Consider the following 24,946-nt stretch of genomic DNA (forward strand, 5'->3'; position numbering starts at 1 on the left):
CAAACCTTAGTCAGTGCCTAGAATTAAGTGTCTTTCCCACCGTACTATCTCTCCAACCTTAGCATGGACACTTTAATAGTGTTAGTTAATATTTAGATCCATGGACATATTCTACTTGTTTGTGATTTCTTCAATTTCTTTTATCAAAGTCTTGAAGAGTTTAGAGCACCTGTCTTTCACAATGTTGGTTAAACTTTTTTTATGCTCTTGTGAATGTTATTGTTTTCCTTATTTTTTTCGTATTTTGTTGTTAGTGCATAGAAATCCAACTGTTTTCTGTATGTTTGTTTTGTATCCTATGACCTAACTGAATAGGTTATTAGTTCTAATAGTTGGTGGGGTTTTTGTTGTTTGTTTAACGTTTTAGTTCACACCAGGTTATGCTCAGGGCTTACTCCTGAGATTATTCCTGGCAGTGCAGGGAATATATGTGATGCCAGGGATTGAATTTGGGTCAGCCACATGCCAGGCTTACCTGCTGTACCTTATCTCTGGGTCCAGTTCCTTAATTGTTGTTATGTTTTTAAAAATATATTTTACTTCTTATATTTTGACTTTTTGGGTCATGTGGTGATGCTTGGGGGTTACTCCTGGCTCTGCACTCAGGGACTATTCCTTGCTCAGGGGACCTTATGGGATGCCAGGGATGGAACCTGGGTCGGTTGCATATGAGACAAACGCCTTCTGTACTATCGCTCTGGCCCCCTTAATTGTCTTTAAACTGAGGTATAATTAATATGTTACATTAGTGTCAGGCATATAAGATAAGGATTCACCAGAATACATCTAGTTTATAGCTGTCACCCAATATTGTTACAGAATCCTCTCTTTAGAAAACTTTCGGGCATGCAATTCAGTGTGGGGTGTGTGTGTGTGTGTGTGTGTGTGTGTGTGTGTGTGTGTGTGTGTGTGTGTGTGTTTTAGGATTGTCTAATAATAAAATAGTATCACCTGCAAACAAAGACAATTTCCTTTTCCTTATTTTTTTAACTTTTTATTTTGGGCCAAACCTAGTGGTGCTCAGCGATTACTCCTCTCTCTGCACTCAGGGTTCACTCCTGGTGGGCTCCGCAGGCTGTATGGGGTGCCAAGGATTGAACAGGGGTCTGCCATGTGCAAGGCAAGCTCCCTACCTGCTGTACCATCGCTCCAGCCCCTACTTCTTCCTTTTTTATTTGAATTCTTTTATTTACACTTTCTTGCCTGATTGCTCTGGCGAGGCTTTCTAATACCAAGTTGATTGGGAGTAGTTAGAATGGGCACCTTCTGGGTCTCGAAGGAAAAACTTTTCATTTTTCACATTGACTCATGTTGGCAGTGTGCTTGTTCCATGTGGCCTGTATTGTTATGGTGAGGTATATTCTGTCTATAACAATTTGTTAAGAGTTTTCCTTTTTAATCATGAAAGAATGATCTGTCGATTTTTTTTCTGGGTCTGGTGAGATGATTACATGATCATTTAGTTTTCATTCTATTAATGTGGTGAATCCCAATCACTGTCATGCAAACGTTGAACTGTCTTTTTGACCCCATGATAAACCTTACATAATCATAGTGTTTGAGTCTTCAATATAATTTATATTCAGTGCAAAGTGAGATAAGCTTAATGTAGTGAGGTCAGTAGCATTCTGATGAGAAAACCAGATAAAGAATCAAAACAAAATAAATGACCTTAAAATATGTATGCAGATATCCTCAATAAAATATTAGCAAACAGATACAAAATTAAATTTTGGGGGCCACACCCAGTGGTACTCAGGGGTAACTCTTAGCTCTACACTCAGGAACCATTCCTGGCTCACTTGAGGGACCATATGGGATGCTGGGTTGGCTGTGTGAAAAGCAAGTGCCCTACCTACTGTACTGTCTTTGTGGGCCCCCTTTTTTGGGGGGCATCACACCCAGTGATGCTCACGGTTACACCTGGCTCTGCACTCAAAAATTACTCTGTACCATATGGGATGCTGAGGATAGAACCCAGGTCAGCCATGTGCAAGGCAAGCATCCTACCCATAATACTATCTCTCCAGCGCCCCCCCAATCAAATTTAAAGTATTATTTGTTATAGCTACGTGGGATTTACTATAGGGATAGAGTGATAGTTCATCATTAAGTCATCCAATGGTAAACATCAAATTAATAGAACAAAAGAAAAATAACTCTCAATGAGCAGAAAAGACAATTGTCAAATTAAAATTTTTTATGATAAAAACTCTTAGAAAATTAAGAATAAAGGGAAAAATAATCAATATCATAAAAACAAAATAGTTAACATAATCTACTCAGTGATGAAGATAAGAAACAAGACAGTGATGCCTACAATAGCACGTAAAGAATACTTAGGAATAAATCTAAGAAGGTAGTTTTTACACAGAAAACTACAAAACAATGCTGAAAGTAAAGAACTCCTAACTGAATGGAAATGATCTATGTTTTTGTATAGAAAGGATTTATATTGTGTAGAAGTCGGGTCTCCTCACTGTGCTTGACAGACCCAACGTACTTCCCTTCTTCCCTTCGAAATACCAGTAGTGGAACTGGAGTGATAGCACGGTTTGATTCCCAGCATCCCATATGGTCCCCTGAGCACCGCCAGGGGTAATTCCTGAGTGCTAGAGCCAGGAGTAACCCCTGAACATCACTGGGCGTGGCCCAAAAAGCAAAAACAAAAAACAAAAAACAGCCCACCAGCAGCTGTGCTCATAGAATCCGGAAAAGCCTCCTTTTTTTTTTTTTTTGTCACATCCACCCATGCTCAGGAATTACTCCTGGTGGTGCTTGGAGGACCATATGGGATGCCGGGAATTGAACCCAGGTCAGCCATTGTGCAAGACAAATGCCCTACCTGCTGTACTATGGCTCCAGCTCGGAAAAGCCTCTCTTTAAATTCTTGTGGAACTGAAAGGTCTCTTGATAATTGAGACAATAATCTGCCCCACCACCCCACCCCGCCCTTCTCTTTTTGGCCACAATCGGCTGCTCAGGCTGTGCTCCTGGCTCTGTCCTCAGGGATCACTCCTGTCAGTGCTCAGGGAATCATGTGTGATACTGGGCATCTGACCAGGCTCAGCTGTATACATGGTAAGTGCCTTAACCCCTATACTATCTTCCTGGCCCTGAAATAATCTTGAAAGAGAAAACTAGAAGATTCACAGTTCCCAGCTTTAAAATTTACTAAAAATCTGTAACAACTGAAACAGAACAAACATTTAGAAACAGAATTCAAAGCACAGAAATGTGGTTTCTTCCTCTTCCCCTCCCTCCTCCCCCTCCCCCTCCCCCTCCTCCTCCTCTCCTCCCCTCCTCCTTCCTCCTCCTCCTCCTCCTCCTCCTCCTCCTCCTCCTCCTCTTCTTCTTCTTCTTCTTCTTCTTCTTCTTCTTCTTCTTCTTCTTCTTCTTCTTCTTCTTCTTCTTCTTCTTCTTCTTCTTCTTCTTCTTCTTCTTCTTTTCTTCTTCTTCTCCTCCTCCTTCTCCTCCTCCTCCTTCTCCTTCTTCTTCTTCTCCTCCTCCTCCTCCTTCTCCTTCTTCTTCTTCTTCTCCTCCTTCTCCTTCTCCTCCTTCTCCTCCTCCTCCTCCTCCTCCTCCTCCTCCTCCTCCTCCTCCTCCTTCTTCTTCTTCTTCTTCTTCTTCTTCTTCTTCTTCTTCTTCTTCTTCTTCTTCTTCTTCTTCTTCTTCTTCTTCTTCTTCTCTTCTTCTTCTTCTCCTCCTCCCCCTTCTTCTTCTTCTCCTCCCCCCCTCCTCCTCCCCCTCCTCCTCCACTTTCTCCTCCTCCTCCACCTCCTCCTCCTCCTCCTCCTCCTCCTCCTCCTCCTCCTTCTTCTTCTTCTTCTTCTTCTTCTTCTTTCTTCTTCTTCTTCTTCTTCTTCTTCTTCTTCTTCTTCTTCTTCTTCTTCTTCTTCTTCTTCTTCTTCTCCTCCCTTCTCTCCCCTCTTCCTCCTCCCTTCTCTCTCCTCCTTCTCCTCTTCCTCCTCCACTTTCTCCTCTTTCTCCCCCCTCCTCCTCTCTCATCCTCCTCCTCTTCCTCCTCCTCCACCTCCTTCTCATTGGTCTTCATCTTCGACTTCTTCCTCTTTCTTTATTTTAATCATTCCAACTTTAGTATATGTGCTGCTGAAGTGAGCACATTCTTCCTATTTTTTGGCCAAATTCAGAGATGCTCAGGGCTTGCTCCTGGCTCTGTTCTTAAGGATCACTCCTGACTGTGCTTGAGGGGCCATTTGTGGTATTGGGGGGCCAATGCAGACTTGCTACGTGCAAGGCAAATACCTAAACCTTGTACTATCTCTCTGGACCAAGTGATTAATTGATTTTTGATAAAAATGACAAAACACTTCAGTGAAACCATGACAATATTTTCAGCAGAAAAATGGATACCAGACAAAATAAGATATCCACATAGACAAGACTGAGATTTAACCTTAACTATACATACACACACACACACACACACACACACATATATATATGTATATATATATAAACACTAACTCACAGTGGATCAAAAGCCTAAAGACAAAGACTATAGAACTCTCAGGAAAAATTTTCATGACTTTGAAATAAATAATGATGCAATAAGTAGGACAACAAAAGTCTAGACAGCAAAAGGGGAAAAAAAAAGTAGGCAAACTGGACTTCATCAAAGCTAAGAACTTCTCCGAACCAAAGGATACTCTAAATAGAATGCAGTGACAACTTGCTGGATTGGACAAGCACTGTAGCACTGTAGCACTAACGTCCCACTGTTCAACAAATTTGCTCGATCGGGCACCAGTAACGTCTCCATTGTGAGACTTGTTACTGTTTTTGGCATATCAAATACACCACGGGTAGCTTGCTAGGCTCTGCCATGTGGGCAGGATACTCTCAGTAGCTTGCCTGGCTCTCCGAGAGGGACGGAGAAATCAAACCGGGGTCAGCCGCGTGCAAGGCAAATGCCCTACCCGCTGTGATATCCCCCCCAGCCAAGATTGGACAAACCATTTGGAAATCAATAATATGGTAAGAATTAATACTAAGAACAGATAAAGAACTCCTGAAACTTAATAACAACAGGGAAGACAACCCCACTTTAAAAAATGGGCAAAGCGGACCTGAGAAACAGCTTCAAGAACTGGAGAAAATGCTTTGCAAGTCTAAGCTCCGGGTTTGGTGCTCTACACCAGGTGTGTCTTCACTCCCCATGGGACTTTCATGGATGTGTAAGAGACGCCCAACACCGTTAGCCATGAGGAAAGAGCAACTCCATATCACAGCTAGACACCGCTTCACACCTTCGAGGAGGGCTGACTTAAAAAAAAATGGAAAAGAACAAGGGTTGGCAAGAGAGTCTAGAAATTAAAACCCTTCGCATTGCTGACGAGAATATAAAACACTGCAGCTGTTGTGAGGAGCAGTTTGGCAGCTTCTCACAAGGGGAAACATAGAATTGCCAGATGACCCAGTAATCCTACTTCTGGGCCCAGAGCCAACGGAACTGAAAGCAGAAACTCCAGGAGGACACAGCGGCATTGTTCCCCAAACCAACAGCGTGGAAGCCACCCAAGTATCTTTTGACAGATGAATGGATCGGGGAAAGGGAGACTGGCCATACAACGGAATAGTATTCAGCCTTTAAGAGAGAGGAGTGGCGGTCCAGTGGACAGCAGAGGTAAAACTTGAGATCGTTATGCTGAGGGAGTTAGCCTCGTTGCAAAAATATAAACCCTGGGACCAGAGAGGTAGTATAGGAAGTAAGTGTCCTTCAATGTGGCTGCGTCGGTCACAGCACCACAATCCTCTGTCCGCCTAAAATACAAACGCTATAAGAGTCACCACTTCTGTGGCTCTAGAAGAGTCAGGTTCATTGGTGGCACAATGGTGTTACCAAATGCTGGGGGATGGGGGGGAGAAAGGGGAGTTTGTTTCTTTTGGTGGGGCGTGGGGTTCACACCAGGCAGTGCTCGGGATCTCTCCTAGTGGGTTTGGGGGATCATATGGGATGCTGGAGGGAATTTGAATCTGGGTCAGCCATGTGCAAGGTAAGTGCCCTATCCACTGAGCTCTCTCCAGCCTAAATTTAAAAAAAAAAATTTTTTTAGGTCACACCTGGCTCTGCACTCAGGAATTACCCCTGTCGGTGCTCAGGGAACCATATGGGATGCTGGGAATTGAACCCAGGTCGGCCGCGTGCAAGGCAAATGCCCTACCTGCTGTGCTATTGCTCCAGCCCCTCCAGCCTAATTTTTTAAACAGTATCTGTCCAGTCCAACTATTTTTTTTTTTTTTTTTGCTTTTTGGGTCATACCTGGCGATGCTCAGGGGTTACTCCTGGCTCTGCACTCAGGAATCACCCCTGGCAGTGTTCAGGGGACCATATGGGTTGCTGGGAATCGAACCCGGGTTGGCCGCATGCAAGGCAAACGCCCTACCCGCTGTACTGTCGCTCCAGCCCAGTCCAACTATTTTTAAACTCTCTGAACTACATCGAATCTCTTCTAAGCTAAATATCTCTCTAGGAAATAGTTTTAGAACACAGAGGCAGGACCAGTGACAGCTCAACAGTCTGAGCACAGGCTTTGTGTGTGCGGGAGGCCTGGGTTGATGCCTGGCACCCATGTGACCCCTTGAGCACCCAGGTGAGAGTAAAGTCCCACCCCACCACCTCTGAGTGTGACACCTCCTTGCCCCTAAATCACATGTGTGATAATGAAGTTGAATTCCAAATAAATTGCAGCTGTCGTAAAGAAATGGATTGATTGGTAGGGGGAGGGCGTTGGGGCTGCACCCACCAATGTCCAGGGGTTACTTCTGGCTCTACACTCAGTAATTACCCCCAGCAGTGCTTGGGGGACCCTATGGGATGCCGGGGATCAAGCTGCATGCAAGGTAAATGCCCTATCCATTGTATTATCACTCTGGCCCCAGGAGGGGGAGAGGGAGAGAGGAGAGAGAAAGACAGAGAGAGAGAGAGAGAGAGACAGAGTCATAGAGAGGCAGAGAGAGAGAGAGAGGGAGAGGGAAAAAGGAAAAGAGACAGAGAGAGGGGGGAGACAGAGAAGGAGAGAGGGAGAGAGACAGAGACAGAGAGAAAGAGAGACTATTCTTTTAAACTTGGCTGCCCTACTCAGGTGATTTTTTTTCCTTTTTTTCCCCTCTTTTTTTTGGGGGGTTACACCCGGTGATGCACAGGGGTTACTCCTGGCTCTGCACTCAGGAATTACTCCTGGCGGTGCTCAGGGGACCATATGGGATGCTGGGAATCGAACCCGGGTCAGTCGTGTGCAAGGCTATCACTCCAGCCCCTCAGGTGATTTTTTTGGGAGGGGGGCTATATACCTATATACCTGGCAGTACCCAGGGCTTCCTCCTACCTCTACACTCAGGGATCATTCCTGGAGGATTTAAGGGACCATATGGGGTGCTGGATTCAAACCCAGATCAGCAGCTTGCCAGGCAAGCATCTGGGCTATAGCTCCAGGTCCTAAAGCTCCAGGCCCCTCAGGTGGTTTAGTTTGAATACGGAAACGGCTGGAGAGAGAACTCAGACTCTCTGTGAACAGAAGACTTGAGCAACAAACACCCCACTCCAAGCAGAGAACCAAGAGTAGCCCCCGAGTACCTCTTGGTCGTAGCCTCCAAAATCAACAAAAGATATTGAAACAATCTTGCTCTATACTGCAGAGGACCATCACAAATGTCCCCCAAACTCCCTTTGTTCTCCCCAAGGACCTTTCCTTGTGATTGCTGACTTGGTAAATGTAACATTGCTCAGGGTTTATGGCTTGTAACCAACCACAAGCTTTACTGCACAACACAGCTTTAATCGCTTACCATTCTGTAAGACAAATGAAAGGTCTCACGGACTAAAGTTGTGGTGCTAACAAGATTGGGTTCTTTTCTGGAGAGCCTAGAAAATAATCCAGTTTTTTTTTTCACTCTCCAACTGCCGGAGGATCTTCATATTCCTTGGTTTGTGGCCCCGTCTTCCGTGTTCAAGCCAGTAACATGCAGCTCTCTTTCTTCTGTAGTCCTATATTCATCTGACTCACTCGTCCAGGAACCTTTGTGATAACCTGGAATACTCTCCCTCTTGCAAGATCAACTGATTAGCAACTTCAATTCCACCTGAAACCTTAATTCGCCTCTTATCATGTCTCCTAAAATATTCACAAGGTCTGGGGATTAGGATGTAGACTTCCGCTGAGGTGAGAGTGGGGTTATTCCACTGCCCACACTTAATCTCATAAAATCAATCAATACTGTCATCCCGTTGCTCATCGATTTGCTCGAGCGGGCACCAGTAATATCTCCATTTTGAGACTTGTTGTTACTGTTTTTGGCATATCGAATACGCCACGGGTAGCTTGCCAGGCTCTGCCATGCCGGCAAGATACTCTTGGTAGATTGCCGGGCTCTCCGAGAGGGGCGGAGGAATCAAACCTGGGTCAGCTGCATGCAAGGCAAATGCCCTACCGCTGTGCTATTGCTCCAGCCCAAAGTCAATCAAAACACTAGTGCCTATTGTCTTGAGTAGTATTCCTAAATTAATTCAGCAGTTACAACTTTATAAGGGGTGCTAAAGGGTTTTTTTATATTAAAAACTTTTTAAATAATATTTTAAAAGTAGATTTTATTTTTTTAAAAATAGATTTTCATAAGGCACTTGCTTTGAATGTGGCTGCTGAGGAGCTGGGAACCCTGGTTTGAGACCCAAGCAACATACATGTAATCAATGAGAACATTTTTTTTGGTGGGGGTGCTACATCTGACAGTGATCAGGGCTTACTCCTGGCTATGTGCTCAGGGGTTACTCCTGGCGGCCTCAGGGAACCTTAGGGAGTGCTGGGGTTCAAGCCTGAGTTGGTCTTTGCAAGGCAAGCGTCCTACCTGCTATACTCTTGCTGTGGCTTCTGATAAGAGGTTCTATTGCACTACGTCTTTGGAAAAAAGATTTTGGACTTTGTCATAATATGACATAGGACATGGAACATCTTTTCATCTGCTTCATGCCATCTGAATCTCTTCAGTGAAGTGTCTTTTGATGTCTTTGACCATTTTTAATGGGTTTTTATTTTTTGTATTGCTGAGTTAGTGGGGTATATAGCCCGGTGTGCAGTTTGGATGTCAGTCTTATTTTGTGTCTTTTGAAATATTATCTCCTTGGCTATACCGTCTCTTTACATTATTGTAATGGTGTCTTGCAAACAGAAACCTAATTTTTTTTCTTTTCATGTCACACCCAGCGATGCACAGGGGTTACTCCTGGCTCTGCACTCAGGAATTACTCCTAGAGGTGCTCAGGGGACCATATGGGATGCTGGGAATCGAACCTGGGTCGGCTGCGTGCAAGGCAAACGCCCTACCTGCTGTGCTATCGCTCCAGCCCCAGAAATCTAATTTTTAATAAAGCTTAGCTTATCAATTTCCTTCACAGATCTCTTCTTTGATCTTGCATCTAAAAAGCCACCACCAGGTGTTTGAGCATTGTATAACTGAGACTTTAACCTGAAAGCTTTGTAACTTTCCACATGGTGAATCAATAAAAGAATTTAAAAAAAAATAAAAATAAAAAGCCACCACCAAACTGAAGTCATCTAGATTTTCCCTTACATTAATTTGGGCATTTTACACTGCTTGCCTTTTTACACTGAGGCCTGTGATTCATTCTAAGTTTGAATTTCATGAAGGATGCGATGGCTTTGTCTTTGATTCAATTTGTTTAATTTGCATGAGGATGTTATGTTATTTGCTGGCTGGGGGGGAGAACTGTTTTCTTCTCTGTATTCCCTTTGCTCTTTTGTCAAAGAGCCAGGATTGTATTTCTGGAGTCCTATTTCTGAGCTCCCTATTCTGTTCTATTGATTTATTTTCCCTGTTCTTTCACCAACACCATAACTCAAGATCAGATGTGGTTTATTTATTTTCTAATATTTTTCTGGGCCACATCCAGCATTGCCTGGGGATTACTCATGGCTCTGTGTCAGGAAGTCATGGGGTGCCAGGGATTGGGCCCAGGCCCCCCACATGCAGAGCGCGTGCCCGGCCAGTTGAACCAGCTCTCTAGTCTCGGCTGTTGTTTGAAGTCAAGTGTTCACACTCCAACTTTGTTCTTCTCTTTCAGTATTGTGTCACATACTCTGCATCTTTTGCCTTTCCACACAGACTTTACAATCAGTTGTCCAACGGTTTCCCATTCAACAAAATGGATTGCTGGGATTTTGACTGGGATTATACTGAGTCTATAGATCAGGTTGAGAAGACTTGACATGTTGACAATATTGAACTTTCCTACTTTTTTTTTCTTTTTAGGTCACACCCAATGATGCACAGGGGTTACTCCTGGCTCATGCACTCAGGACTTACTCCTGGCGGTGCTCGGGGGACCCTATGGGATTCTGGGAATCATACCCGGGTCGCCCATGTGCAAGGCAAACACGCTACCCACTGTGCTATCGCTCCATCCCCTGAACTTTCCTACTCTTGAACATGAAATAACTCCCCACTTATTCACTCCTTTTATGATTATTATAATTTTTTTATTTGTGGGGGCTACCCTGCTGTGCTCAAAGCATACTCTTGGCTCTGAGCTCAGCAATCGCCCCTGATGGGGCTCAGGGAACCATATGGGGTGCCAGGGATCAAACACAAGTCAGCTGTGTGCAAAGCAAGCATCTTCCCCACAGCACCATCTCTCCCGCCCCTGGTTCTTTTATTTTTCTCCTTAGAGTGTCACATAGACCTTGCACAAATTTTTGTTAGCATTATATCTAACAATTATATCTAGATGTATTTAATTTGGGGGTGCTAATGTAAATATTATTTTAAATTGAAATTGTCAGGGGTTGGGAAGATATTACAGTGGATATAGGGCTTTCTTGCATGCCGCCCGTCCTGGGCTTGATCTTTGGCACTCTGTATGGTCCTCTGAGCACGCCAGCATCTCTGAGTGCAGAACTAGGAGTAAGCCCTGAGCATCACTGCGTGTGGCTCAAAAACAAAAAATAAACTAAAATTTAAAGTTTTATTTACTCATCACTGGAAAATAGGAAAGAAATTTGCCTTTTTTGTGTTTATTTATTTATTTTTTGGAGAGGGGAGGGCCAAAGCTGGTAGAGTTCAGGCTTCCTCCTGTAGGGGTTCAGGGGACTATCTGTGGTGCTGTAAACAGAACCCAGCTCAGCTGTGTGCAAGGCAAGCACCCTGCCTACTGTCCTATCTCTCTAATCCCCAAGTTTATCTTCCTACCCTGCTATGATCATTAGTCAATTCCTATAGATTTTTTCCCTTCATTTCATTCCCCTTTTTTTTTTAACCTAGATTATCATGTCTTTGGTGAACAAAGACAAGTGAATTTCTTCTTTCCAAGACCATATGTTTTTTGTTGTTGTTGTTATATTATATTAGCTAGGACCATAAAGCTACTCTTAATTTCTAAAAATTTACCAACTTCTGACATTTCACATATATGCAGCCACACAATATGGACTCCTTTATGATTGGTTTATTTGATTAACATAATGTTTCCAAGGCTTAGGTACATTGTAACATGTATCACCTCTTCTTTTTTACTGTCAAGTAACATTTCACTGTACAGTGTATCACCTTTTATTTTGTTTTATTTATTTATTTATTTATTTTTACAAAGTTATAAAGGTATTGATGGTTGAGCTTCAAGAGTATAATATTCCAACACCAATTCCTTCACCAGTGTCCACTACTCTTCATCAATGTCCCCAGTTTCCCTCCCACCCTCCAGCCTGCATTTGCCCCCCCAGCCCCCGTTGTCCTTGTGTCCCCTTCCCTAACTTATTTTCTTACTCCTTTTGTAGTGCCAAGCTTCCTACTGAAGACCAGTTCTCTTGCTCTTCATTTCTGTTTCCTTTGGGCATTTGATATTCCCCTGCAATGTTCCCTTACATCCCACATATGAGAGAAATCATTCCAAGTCTTTCCCTCTCCTGATTTCACTCAACACATGCTCTTCAGATCCATTTACATAGTAGCAAAATTGCATGACTTCATCCTGTCTTACCATTGAGTAGTATTCCATTGTGTGTAGGTCCCATCGTTTCTTTATCCAGCCATCTGTTCTTGGGCATTTGGGCTGTTTCCATAGTTTGGATATTGTGAATGATGCTGCAATGGACATCGGAATGCAACTATCTTTTCTGTATTGTGTTTCTGGGAGGATGTATGGAAAGGGGATTGTTTATGCCTTTGACTAGTGTGAATAATTCTTCTCTGAAGAAAAACACTCATAGGAAAGTTTCTGTCTGAATGTTCATTTAAAAAATTTGTGTATATTCCTAGAAGTTCTTGTTACTGTTACTGTTACTGTTACTGTTACTGAACGCCTGGCCACCCACCTACGAGATGGTCAGACTTCTTTGTCAAGACCCTGAACAAACTATTTGAGGCTCTTCATGTTCCTGGAGTGAGCAGATGCCATTGGGTTACACTAACACGCGACAGGAATGAATGGAGACATTACTGGTGCCCGTTCGAGCAAAATCAATGAGCAATGGGATGACAAGTGATACAAGTGATTCTTAGAGGTAGACGTATTGGGGCACACGGCAACTCTCTCTGCTTCAGCACTGAGGAGCTCCCAGATTATCTTACAAAGTGGTGAACTCCTGTTTTTTTGTTTTTTGGGGGGGAGGGGTTGGAGGTGGCACCACCTGATGATGTTCAGGGCTTACTCCTGGCTCTGCATTCAGGGAACACTCCTGGTATGCTCAGGGGACCATATAGGGTGCCAGGGATAGATCAATAGGACCCAGTCAGCCACATGCAAGGCAAATGCCCTACCTGCTATATTGTTTCTCTTCCCCACCCCCCTAATATCAAACTCTTCTACTTCCTATTAGCAGTGTAGGGGAGGATTCCAGCTTCTTCACATCCTAATTTTTTTCATTTAATTTTTATTGTGGTCACCGTAATGGTTGTGGAATGATATCTTACAGTTTTGTTTTACATTTCCCTTGTGGCTGATGGTTCTGCGTGTCTTTCAAAGTGCATACTGACATTGCAAGTCTGTACTTCTTGGTGCAAGTCATTTGAAGAACATAGCTTTTCATTTCAATAAAGTCCAGCGCATCTATTTTTTTATTGCTTATGCTTTGGGTGTCAGATCTAAAGAAATTGTTTTATAAGCCAGGGTTACAAAGATTTTCTTTGGTGTTTTCTTCTAAGAGTTTTATAATTTTGTAACTTGGTACTCTAGGGCAATCACCCATCAATTGATGTATGTATTTCTTCCTAAGGTGTCAATACTATTGACTTATGTGTCTATCTTTATGCTGTACCACACTGTTTTTATAACTATAACACTGTAGTAAGTGTGGGAATAGGGAAATGTAAACAGTACTATTCTTTAAGATTATTCAGGCTATTGGGGCCACAGAGCTAGCACAGTTGGGAGAGCATTTGTCTTGCATGCAGCTAACCCAGGTTTGATCCCCAGCATCCTGTATGATTCCCCGAGCACTGCCAGGTGATTTGACTGAGTACAAAACCAGGAGTAACCCCCGAGCACTGCCACAACCTCAAAACAAAATAAAACAAGAAAAGATTATTCTGGCTATTCTAGATGCTTTGAATTCCCATAGAATTTAATATTAAGATTGGCAATTTCTGTAAAGTCAGTGGGGATGCCTTAAGGATTGTGTTGAGGGGCTGGAGCGATAATACAGCGGGCAGGGCATTTGCCTTGCACGAGGCCGACCTGGGTTCGATTTGCAGCATCCCAAATGGTCCCCTGAGTCAGGAGTAATTCCTGAGTGCATGCACCAGGAGTAATCCCTGAGCATCACCGGATGTGACCCAAAAAGCAAAACTAAATAAGTAAATAAAAATAAAAGGATTGTGCTGAATATGTGCAACGTCTTATGGAATATGATCACCTTAACAATATTCCATTTCTCATCCATTGAATACGGGATGTTTTTCATTTATATCTTTGCTAGTTTCTTTTCGTTTGTTTTTAGGCTTCGCCCTAAATAGTTAAATTGATTCCTAAACATGTTATTCTTTTTGGCGCTTTGTTTTGTTTAGCTTCTGGTCACATCCCATGGTGCTCTGGGGCTGCTTTTGGCTCTGTGGTCCGGGAGGTGCTTCTCAGCAGAGCTCAGAGCCATGGAGTGCCAGGGATCGAATCCGGGCCCCTCAGCATCATCCACTCAGCAGCTTGAACCGCCTTCCCAGAACTTCTGATGCTTTTCTAAATGGAACTGATGATTTAAGTGCACTCTCAGATTGTTCATTGCAAGTATATAAAAATATCATTGATTTTTGATTTTTTTTTTCTTTTTGGGTTATACCTGGCAATGCACAGGGGTTACTCCTGGCTCTGCACTCAGGAATCACCCCTGGCAGTGCTCAGAGGACCATATGGGATGCTGGGAATCGAACCCAGATCGGCCGCGAGCAAGGCAAATGCCCTACCCACTGTACTATTGCTCCAGCCCCAACTTTTGGATATGGATTCTGTATCCTACTGAACTTCTTTCTTCTATTAGTTTTCTCATGGGTTCCTTAAGACTCACAGTATGCAAGGTCATGCTATCTTCAAATAGCGATAATTTAATTTTGTTTCCAACCTGGACACCTTACTTTTCTTTCACGTATATTTATTTATTTATTTTTAATTGAATCACCATGAGAAAAGTCACAAAGCTTTCAGGTTTAAGTCTCAGTCATATAATGATCAAACACCCATCCCTTCACCAGTGTACATGTTCCACCACAAAGAACCCCAGTGTACCACCCATCCCACCTGCTGCACCCCCCGTGTGGCTGATGATTTTCACTTTAATTTCTCTTTACTTTGATTACATTCAATATTTCAACAGAAAACTCATTATTATTACTTGGAATTTTCCCCCAACAATCAGACCTGCCAAAAAGGCATCATTTGGTAATATGTTTTCCATTGCTGAGAATGAAGAGCATAAGAGGCCATGCGGTTTTGGATTTCTGGTATTTAGTAATTAAGTCCACAGAAATTTCTGCCAGAAGTTGCATCACTGTAAGCTCATACCTCTGTTTAGTGGACTCTAAAAAATGGCGGTTGCCACACCGCTGATGAAAGGAAAGGCCGAGAGACAAAAACTTTTCCCTCCCAGGGCGGCATGGGGCCGTAGATTAGTTCACAGTCTAGAGGCATTTCTGCAAGAAGCCGCTGGGTGCCAAAACTAGTCAGTGGGCCTCCAGGATCATGGTCGCTCAGGAATGGAGGAGCCATTCATGTGCCTCACGTATATATTTAAAAGAGAGATGGAAGAAATTTTTTTATTGATTGACAACTTGCCTGACTATCTGGACCTGTGAGTCTTAGACTCTGGGGCCCTCCCACACCACTTCTCTACCATTCTCAACCCCAAATTCTTTTCTCCACACTCTACTGTGTACTTTGTTCTGGTTATTTTCCCCGGACTAGTTTTATGTCTGTTATTAAACATAGTCACTTAGCCTCCTTTGTGGAGGGCTATCTGGGTCATGCTGCTTTGGTCTTAAAATTGTCCTCATTTTTTGTGATCTGAACTCAGAAAACATGGTTAGGGGCTGGAGCAATAGCACAGCGGGTAGGGCGTTTGCCTTGCATGCGGCCGACCCAGGTTCAATTCCCAGAATCCCATATAATCCCCTGAGCACCACCAGGGGTGATTCCTGAGTGCAGAGCCAGGAGTAACCCCTGTGCATCGCCAGGTGTGACCCCCCAAAAAAAGAAAGAAAAAGAAAGAAAACATGGTTAAAACATTCACCATGTTAAAAATCCTTTGCCAGCACAATAGATCCACAGGTAAAAAAAATCAAAGGCCAACAGTTAACTCACAATTTCAGTGCAGTTAAGTTGAATGCTTGAATCTGGATATTTCGCAATGCCAAGCTATGGTTGCAGTGCCAACACTGCAGAGTGCCCTCTATGCTTGTCCACTGGGCATGAAAATGATTTTGCTTGCAGTTCTTCTTTTCTAATTTCTTATTTTTATTGACTCACCGTAGATAGACCCTTACAAAGCTGTTCATGATTGAATTTCAGTCATACAGTGCTCCAACACCCATCCCTCCACCAGTGCACATTTCCCAGCACCAGTGTCCCCAGGTTCCCTCCCATCACCCTCACCCCCGCCCCTGCCTGCCTCTATGGCGGGTGCTTTTCTCTTTCTCTCTCTCTGTCTCTCTCTCTCTCTCTCTGCACATACACATATACTTTTGGGCATTGTGATTTGCAATATTGATACTTAAAGGTTATCAAGACTATCCCTTTACCTACTTTTAACTCAGATCTTGTCCAGTGTGGTCATTCCCTGCTTCCCTGCTATTATAGTCATACTGGCCCCCTCTCTGTCTTACCTACCCTCAGCCCCCCACACACTTGTGGTTAGTTCCAACCATTTTCCAATTCTCCTAACCCTTGTTTTCCTGGGCCGTGGATATTAGTCTTCTATATCTTTTATGTACCACAAATGAAAGCATCCATTCTCTATCTGTCCCTCTTCTTCTGACTCATTTCACAATTCACTTGTAGTTCTTATTTTGGAGGCTGCCATAGAGATTTTGTATCCCCCTCAAATTTGCATGCTGATCATTAAAAAAAGGGGCCTTTGGTACCAAGAAAAGAATTTTCTGGGACCACAGGGGGATGTGGGAAGTCCTGGGGGGCATCACTAGAAAAATCAGAACTCAGGTGGTGGTCCCTCTCTCTCTGCACCTCTTCAGGCCAGAATCTCCAAAGGGCACCCAGCATAGGAGGCCGTGTTGTGAGTACTGGTTTGCTGTTTGGCCTGTTTCAGGACAGCACCCTGAGAGTGTGGGATGTGGAGCAAATTGACGAAATCCCGATGGTGATCAATAGCAGGAAGGTCCTGGGCTTACAGGTGAAACAGGTGGGTATTGAGTAAAAAGAAATCGAAAGACGCTCTCACTATTCCCTCTTCAAATCGGTTCTTTGAATGGGCACGTATTGGGCAGTGATTTACTTGGGGAAAACCATGAACTGGAAATGACGTCATGAATGAACATCGAAATACTTGACTGGAGGGAGCTTAGATTCTAAAGGAGGAGATGGGGCTGGGCAGACAGTTCAGGTGTGAGGGGCTGCATGTCTCAGGTGCGTGTCCCCAGTCCTGCATGGCCCCAAGCACCCCTGGGTGTGGCCCTGGAGGCCCCTGAGCCAGGCCAACAGCATTGAAACATCCAGCCTGCCTGGCTGATATATTGCAGGGAGTAACCCTCAGGCCCCTGGAGCACTGCTTGAGAAGTCCCCAGAGGGCACAGAAATAGGAGCAGAGGCAAAAAAGAGAGGCACTTGGCAAATTCCGTGGCAACATGTAATTAGGAGAAGAACATGGGGGGGTGGGGGGTGGGAAGAGGGAGCACTGAAGGTTGTAGTGTGTTGGGGCCCGGGGCTGTAAGGTCTCAGGAAGAAGGTGGCATTTAAAAAATTGAAGGTGGGGGGCTGGAGTGATAGCACAGCGGGTAGGGCGTTTGCCTTGCACGCGGCCAACCCGGGTTCGATTCCCAGCATCCCATATGGTTCCCTGAGCACCGCCAGGGGTAAGTCCTGAGTGCAGAGCCAGGAGTGACCCCTGTGCATCGCTGGGTGTGACCCAAAGACCAAAAAAAAAATGAAGGTGGCCAGGGAGGGAGAATACGACTGTTCGGGGGAGTAGCTCTTGGGGGAGGTCGTGAGGTGGAATCGGGCACGGTGAGCAAAGCGCGTGGCCACATGGGCACTGGAGGGAGGCTGGGGACACAGGTGGGCACTCTGCCCACAGACTCCCTGTCCCACTCATTTCCGTTGTGTTTCCCTAGAGGCAGGTAGGGTGGCACACCCGCTTCACCAGGTGCAGCCATGGCTGGCCAGAGGTGACCCCTGGCACCACCTGGGGAAACTGGGAATCTTTTTTTTTTCTTTTTGGGTCACACCCAGCGATGCACAGCACTCGGGAACCATATGGGATGCTGGGAATCGAACCTGGGTCGGCCGTGTGCAAGGCAAATACCCTACCCACTGTCCTATCACTCCAGCCCCAAACTGGGAGTCTTTTGTGGGGCCTTTCTGTCACTCTTTTCTGCCAAGTTACGGGGAGTTATGGGAGCTTGTCTCCTCTCCCAGAGAGGGGACACACTCCCATGGACCGCTGCTTTGGGGAATGGCGGCTGAGGGCAGGGAGTGAGGAGAGGGACCAGCTTGGGACCCTGGGACCTCAGAAGCTACTACCCACCTCCCTCACCTGCCCCTAGCTGTTGCCTCCTCTCTGCCCTGACGCTTTAGAAGATGGCAAGAGATCAAAGGAATGCCAAGAGAGCTCCCTGAAGCCATGGCAGAGGCCCCGTATTTGACTTGCAAAGGAGAGAGGAGAACCCCCAGAAGCTGTCTTTCCCCGAGGCCTGCCCCAGCACTGGGTTTGCCAGTCTTTCCTGAAGACTTCATTGCCCTGGACATGGGCAAGGGGGGCAAAGCTCTGGGGGCTTGGCGTGCCCGGGCAGGGTCTTTGTCGCTGTGCAGGCCTGTCTCCTGAGACCTCTGCCCACAGCCTGCTGGCGGTTAAGGCGATGGTGCTGAGCCAGGAGCCCCAGCTCACTTGCACTGAGGCCAGAGACTGAGTCGGGGCGGGCGGTGGGAACTCACTGGCTTGGCTGTTTCTCAGGGCACTGCCAGCCGGCGTGTTCCTCAGCCCTGCAATTCTGGTTGTTTGAGTTGTTGGTCTTGGCGCCATACCCAGTGGTACTCAGGACTCATTCTGAGCTCTGTGCTCAGGGATCACTCCCGGGGCAGGGGGCTTGAGGGGCAGTATGCAGTGCCCGAGATGGAACTGCAATGCACCCAGGCGGGGCCGGGCGGGGTTTGAGCCCTGAGTGAGGAGTGGGTCTTCAGGAAAGAGGTGTCCGGCCTAAGGTGGACAGGGTGGGAGAATTCTAATCACACACCTGAGCCCCTCTGACCGGCGTTTCCTTTATTCTTTCAAACATTCTACATCAGTGTGAAGAATGTGACCAGGTTTTCTCCACCTACGACAGCGACGTCCTTTCTGACTCTGTCAACAAATGTGTGCTTTGTCAGACCGGTAAAACCGACATGCCAGAAGTCGACTACTCACTGTCATCCTCGTCATCATCATCGTCGTCGTCCTTAGAGGAGGCAGATTCCCTGCTAGGGGAGGAGGAGGACTCCCCCCAGGAGAGTGAGGACTCCCTGCCAAAGAAGAGGGAGGACTCCCTGCCAAAGGAGAGGGAGGACTCCCTGCCAAAGAAGAGGGAGGACTCCCTGCCAAAGAAGAGGGAGGACTCCCTGCCAAAGAAGAGGGAGGACTCCCTGCCAAAGGAGAGCAACCCGGGCAATGATGACTGATGCCTCTAGGCCGCAAGAGTCACTTTGTGCAAAGGGCACCTGTCATGAAGGTTTGGGGCCCTGCAAGGGTCTCTCTAGAGTCCACCCTCCATGCCAGTCTGGGTTGGGGCCAGCCTTGGCTCAGAGCCCAGCACCACGGGCGCTACCCCAGCCCTGCAGCACCCGTCGGGATTCAACACTTCTGCTTTTGTGCAGAACAAATCCTTCGCAACAGTGTTCATGTGAATTATAGGAGAGATGTTATTTTCAAGTTGAATGTACTAATGTTTCTTTTAGTTCCTTTGTGGAATACATTCAGGACTCTTTTTTGTTGCTGTTGTTTATCTCTTCAGTTTTTGTTTGCTTGGTTGTTGTTTTTATTTATTTATTTTTTTTGAGCAGTAACATCCAGCAATGCTCAGGGCAGGGCTTACAGCTGGTTCTGTGACTGGGGATCACTCCTGAGCAGTGCTCTGGGCTCCATATCTGGTGCTGGGGATTGAACCGGGGTTGGCCATGGGCACTGCAAGTGCTTTACCTCCCATACTATCTTGCCACCCCATTTGGGACTCTCTAGTTTCCTTGTAGGCAAGCCCCTTGCTGGCTCCCTAGGAAAGGGGGGTCTAATGACTCAAAGGATGTGTGTGGCCCGCTCCACAGAGAGAGGCAAGACCCTGGGTGGCCTCCCTGGCTAAGGCCGAGCAGAGGAAGGCCTGGATAGGCAAGTGGGTACTTACTAATACAGAAAACCTTATTTAATATAGAAAACAGCAAGCAAGTCTCCAATAGACTCCACACCCCCAGTCCCAGGCTCCCATGCTCCCCCCGGGATTCCCAGGGCAGAATGCTGACCGTCCAGGCAGGCTTCTACCTGATTCCTCAGTGTAGGCCTCAACATAAGCCCATGACCTCAAGGTCAGGCTGAACAGGCATGAAGCCCCCCTTTCCACCTGGTACGGCTCATGACTTCTCCCAGGTATCATTCACATGCACTCCCCTCTCCGGTAGCCAGTTTTCAAAATGAATTGCAGGACTGATTTGTTGCCAGTTGACTAGCATCCAATAACCTGCCCTGGACTCATTATTTGGGGGAGAAAGTGTCTGCCAGGTGCTGCCAAGAGTGGAGATATTACTCACGTTATCGTGGAGCTAGTGGCTGGGTATTTACCCATTTATTGACTTTCCTGACCCAACATGCCAAACCTCCACTTCCTGCTCCCCCGCCCCCCTTACACCCCCTCATCCCCCTTATCCCCCTCCCCCCACCTCCCCCACCCCCGCAATTGGGAAGAAAAATGCCATCCTTCCAAGAGCAATCCTGGGCTGAGATCTTCCTCACATCCAGGTTGACCCACAGCGACGATCTCTTTCCACTGCTGGCCCTAGGGAGGGACACTTACACTTCTGTTGCTACTTGGATTTTATCTGTAACACTGGAGTGCGACTTCCTGTGCATATCCTCCTGCAGTCTTAATATTTCTGTGGCTGAGGTCCTCCCACTACTTGACAGGGCAAGGATCGCTTGCTGGGTAAAAGGATTAATAGCAGTGTTGGGGGGTTGGTTGCTGATCAACGGCTCTTAAGGAAATAAAAAAAAAAAAACAGTGTTGCAATAAAGTGCCAGGTCTGCTCAGACGCAGAGGGGCGAGTGAGAAAGCTGCGTGCAGGGCACCAAGCCTCGCTCTGGCTGAACCCTCCCCACCTACAACACCTACGAGGTCAGCGACCTGGGCCACGTAAAGCTCTAGATCTCTCGGCTCCTTAGCACCCCTGGACACCTCCTGTGCAGGGACCTGATGAAACTAGGGGTCCGGCAGAGGAGCCCCCAGGGCTGGCGGGGTCAGCGTGCAGGCCGGGAAGAAGAAGGAGCCGGCAGCCCAAGCCTCTCCAGACAGCCTTGGGTCCAAGCAATCCAGAGCCGGTTCCGGTCCCAGGCGGCCCGGGCCCTTGGAGAGAGCATCCACTTGGAGATGCGGCTTCGCTGAGCCCCGGGAACCCAAGCCCCGGAGCCCCGCCCACCGACGCTCACCCGAGCTTCCGGGTCGGCGCGGGGCGCCGCTGCCGCTGCTGCCACTGCTGCCCAGCCAGCGCTCCCCGCGCGCATGCGCCGGGTGACCACGCCGCCTGTACGCATGCGTGCCGGCGACCCAGCAAATAGTGATGAGGAACAGATTCTCGCGGTACTCGTGCGGGCGGCGCCGTGGCTTAGTTGGTTAAAGCGCCTGTCTAGTAAACAGGAGATCCTGGGTTCGAATCCCAGCGGTGCCTCAGCCGAGCAGGGCTCACTTCTTTTAATCTGCGGATCTTTTGAAACTCCTTCCTCTGCCTAGTGCCGGGGGCGCGCTTTGCTAGCCTCCCTGGGGAGGTGGCGGGGTGAGGGGTATTTTAGCTGCGTCCCCCATCCCCCGCCTTTCGGTTCCTACTGGGCCACTTTCCTGGGACCCGGCGGGCCGCTGTCCACAGGGTCCGATGGGGGCTCGGCGGGGGCCGCGGTGGTAGAGGCCCACATAGGTGCAAAATCCCGGAGGTTCCCCCCGGCCCCCTGCCCCCTCCTCCCCCCCCCCCCCCCCCGGCGAGGACGATGCTGGGTTTGGAGCCGCTTCCTAGGTCCGGGCGTGGCCGCTGACCTCCGGGCACACGCGCGGCTGGGGACTGGCCAGCGCGGAGCAGCGGGGGGCTCCTGGGGCTGGGAGAGGGGCGTTTACTCAGTCTCATGTCAGACTCAACAAAATTCACCTCCGACTCCGTGGGACGGACCCAGCAGCGCCCCTCTGCGCCTCCCGCGGGCTCCCGCCGCCGCGCCCACCCCCTGCCGGCCCCCCGCAGCTCGGCGGGTGGGGGGAGGTTGATGCACGTTGCTAAGGAACCCTCCTAGGAGATCTGAGGCTTTGCACCCGCGAGGGGCGCTTGCGCCAGTCGGCCCAGGGTGGACTCCAGGCTCGGTGGAGCAAGCTTGGGAGCGGAAAGAAAATAGGTGGAGGGTAAAGTCCAGCCCCCCCCCGTCGCTTAGCAACGCGGGACTGCTCCTGCCAGGCCTTGTCTTGCCGGGCCCTGAGCTCGGGTGCTGTTTCCTGCCCGCCCCCCCCGCCCCCCCCCCCCCCCGGGCACTGGTAGGTGGTTCAGGTCTCCTGGTCTTCCTAGGCGTGTGCCTCCTCTTCCCCCAGCCTTTGCACACCACCCCCTCCAGGCCGGCGTCCAGGTTGTCAGCCCACTCGTTTCCTGGACAGCCTGTCGACAACTTGGAAATCATCGAATTGATCCGTTGTCTCCTCCGCAGCCAGGAGGCAATGGTATTTGGAACTTGGTAGGCACACGCAGCTTTCTTAAACTGATGGTAACGGTATGATAATGATATAATTGGATTCTGCGATTTGAGATTTGGGAACAAGACATCTGTCCCCCTCCCAAAAAAAAGTGGTTCACAGATTCCCCAAGACCCTGCAGGTAATCAGATCCACTTTCATCATGACACGAAGGTGTTGGCTTGTGTTTCCTTTTGCGTTGACATTTGCAATGATGTGCCGAAGCAGAGGTGGGTAACCATGAGGGTACTTTGACAAGACTGGAGGTTGCAGCATCAAGAGTCTCCATCAGCATAGTATTTTTTTCTTCACCACCATAAACAAAGCATCTAAAAATATTATTAATAAAGCTGTAAATTAAAAAAAATAGTCCTGACATTTTAAATGGCATCTTTTAAATATTTGGTGTGAGGGAGTAGGCCAAATGCACGGAGACAGAGCCGGTATGCCTTTTCCAATTGCCACGTTTTCCACGCAGCACCATTGCTACTTGGAAAGTAACCAACAAACGAGCCAGGCTTATTCCGACTTGGATGTCTCATAGATGTTTCCTTGAAAATGAATACAGTGGACCTGTCACCTCCTGGAGAATGATCAACAGCTTCTGTGGCCAAGGATAACAACCCCAAGTGTATATCCCAGTAAAAACTAATTTTGAAAAGGTTGCATCCACAATGAAGAAAGACAGCTTTCCCATCGCTAAAGACTTTCTGATGAGATTGGTGGTCACATTACTGAACGTGGCTTTTGGATGCTGGGTAATGAACTATGTCTCCATCTGGAAGAGCTGCATAATTCTAGATCCATTATTTCCCAAGTAATCAATGCACTTCGGTGCATTTAAAGAGCAAAGTGAGCCGGTGTATTTTAATGTCACGGCACGAAAAGTTCAGAGGTGTAGCTGCAGAGCCCACATTACCATTTATTCAGTTCTGGGGCAGAACCAAAGAAGAATGTTCACAATTCTCTGGAAAGGGCTGTCCCACTACTCCTTGATTTCCCAAGTACATATCTGCTTGGCAACAGATTTTTTTTCTTCATATATGCTAACCAAAATAACCCATTGCAACAGAGTGCATCTAAGAGTAGTTTTGACAATCCAGCTGATTAGCATCAATAAAATAATTTTTAAAAAAGTAAGGAATGGTCCTAATTACTAAATGTTGTTTCATTTGGTAAATAGTTGCAAGAGCTATTAACATAACACACTTGTTATTTTGAAATGAATTTTAAAGCTTTGTGCTTCTCACTTTTAACTTCTCGTATCTCAAATGCTGATGGCTCTCTCCCAAATACACAAAAGCTAAATTGGGATCCTGAAAAAATGTTTCCAAATGAAAAGAGGCTTTTCCTCTGGCCCCTGGAGAAAGTGGGCACGTGGGCACCAGCAGTCAGTATTGGATGGATGGTACATAAATGAGCTCCTTCCTGGGGTGTCTCATCACCAGGGGAGTCAACCCCTCCCCTCAGGGAATGACAACTTGGCAGGCAGTCGTGCCAGGTCAGTGGAACAGCTGTGGCAGTGACTCGTGGGCAGGGAAGTGAGGATCAGCAACGCATCGCCGCCGCCACCACTGTCACCACCGCCAGCCAGCCTCCTCCCTGACTCCGGGAGCCTGAAGTCCTCCCCCTAGTCCAGCGTGCCCTGCAGCCCCTCTCGGCGTTAAAGCAGGAAGCAGAGTCAGTGCTTCCAAGAAGCCTGTGCAGACTGTTGGCACCATGAGAGTCCAAGGGCACCTCCCAGACACGGAGACTGGCCGGGGCAGCTCTACGGGTCACCCCTGTGGTGTGGCACCTGCATGAAGCAATTCTGTGGCTGGACAAGCAGTTCCAGAAAACAGTCCTGAGAGTGGGAACGGCAGAGAGCGCATTGGTCTTGCATGCGGCCGACCCAGGCAGGATCCCCAGCACCCCATATGGTCCCCTGTCTGACGCCCGCCAGGAGTGATCCCTGAGTACAGAGCCAGGAGTAAGCCCTGGGCACTGCCAGGTATGGCCAAAAGAATGAATAAGAATTATAAGTAAAGGGGCTGGAGCGATAGCACAGCGGGTAGGGCGTTTGCCTTGCACTTGGCTGACCTGGGTTCGATTCCCAGCATCCCATATGGTCCCCTGAGCACCGCCAGGGGTAATTCCTGAGTGCAGAGCCAGGAGTGACCCCTGTGCATTGCCAGGTGTGACACAAAAAGCAATAAAAAAAAAAGAATTACAAGTAAAATATTAAAAAGTGGGCTTGAGAGACAGTACAGCAGGTGGGGCACTTGCCTTGCACACAGCAGGCCTGGGGTTATTTGCCTTTTTGTTATCATCCTAGGATGTCTTTGTACAT

At 47.2% G+C, this 24,946-nt stretch overlaps 1 protein-coding gene and 1 non-coding gene across 2 annotated transcripts in view; both read left to right on the top strand.

Annotated features, from left to right (window-relative positions):
* The window catches only part of WDR88 (WD repeat domain 88), a 64,589-nt gene extending 45,253 nt beyond the window's left edge, over positions 1-19,336 (top strand). The window contains exons 10-11 of the mRNA XM_004600987.2: positions 16,776-16,868; positions 18,968-19,336. Of these exons, the coding sequence (XP_004601044.2) occupies positions 16,776-16,868; positions 18,968-19,336 (462 nt within the window). The remainder of the gene's footprint in view (positions 1-16,775; positions 16,869-18,967) is intronic.
* A 2,173-nt stretch (positions 19,337-21,509) lies between these two features.
* TRNAT-AGU (transfer RNA threonine (anticodon AGU)) lies at positions 21,510-21,583 on the top strand. The gene has a single exon. It is a non-coding gene; the product is annotated as a tRNA-Thr (tRNA).
* Positions 21,584-24,946: the final 3,363 nt, after the last annotated feature.

The sequence above is a fragment of the Sorex araneus genome, chromosome 8, assembly GCF_027595985.1.
Source record: "Sorex araneus isolate mSorAra2 chromosome 8, mSorAra2.pri, whole genome shotgun sequence".
NCBI classification, from domain to species: domain Eukaryota; kingdom Metazoa; phylum Chordata; class Mammalia; order Eulipotyphla; family Soricidae; genus Sorex; species Sorex araneus.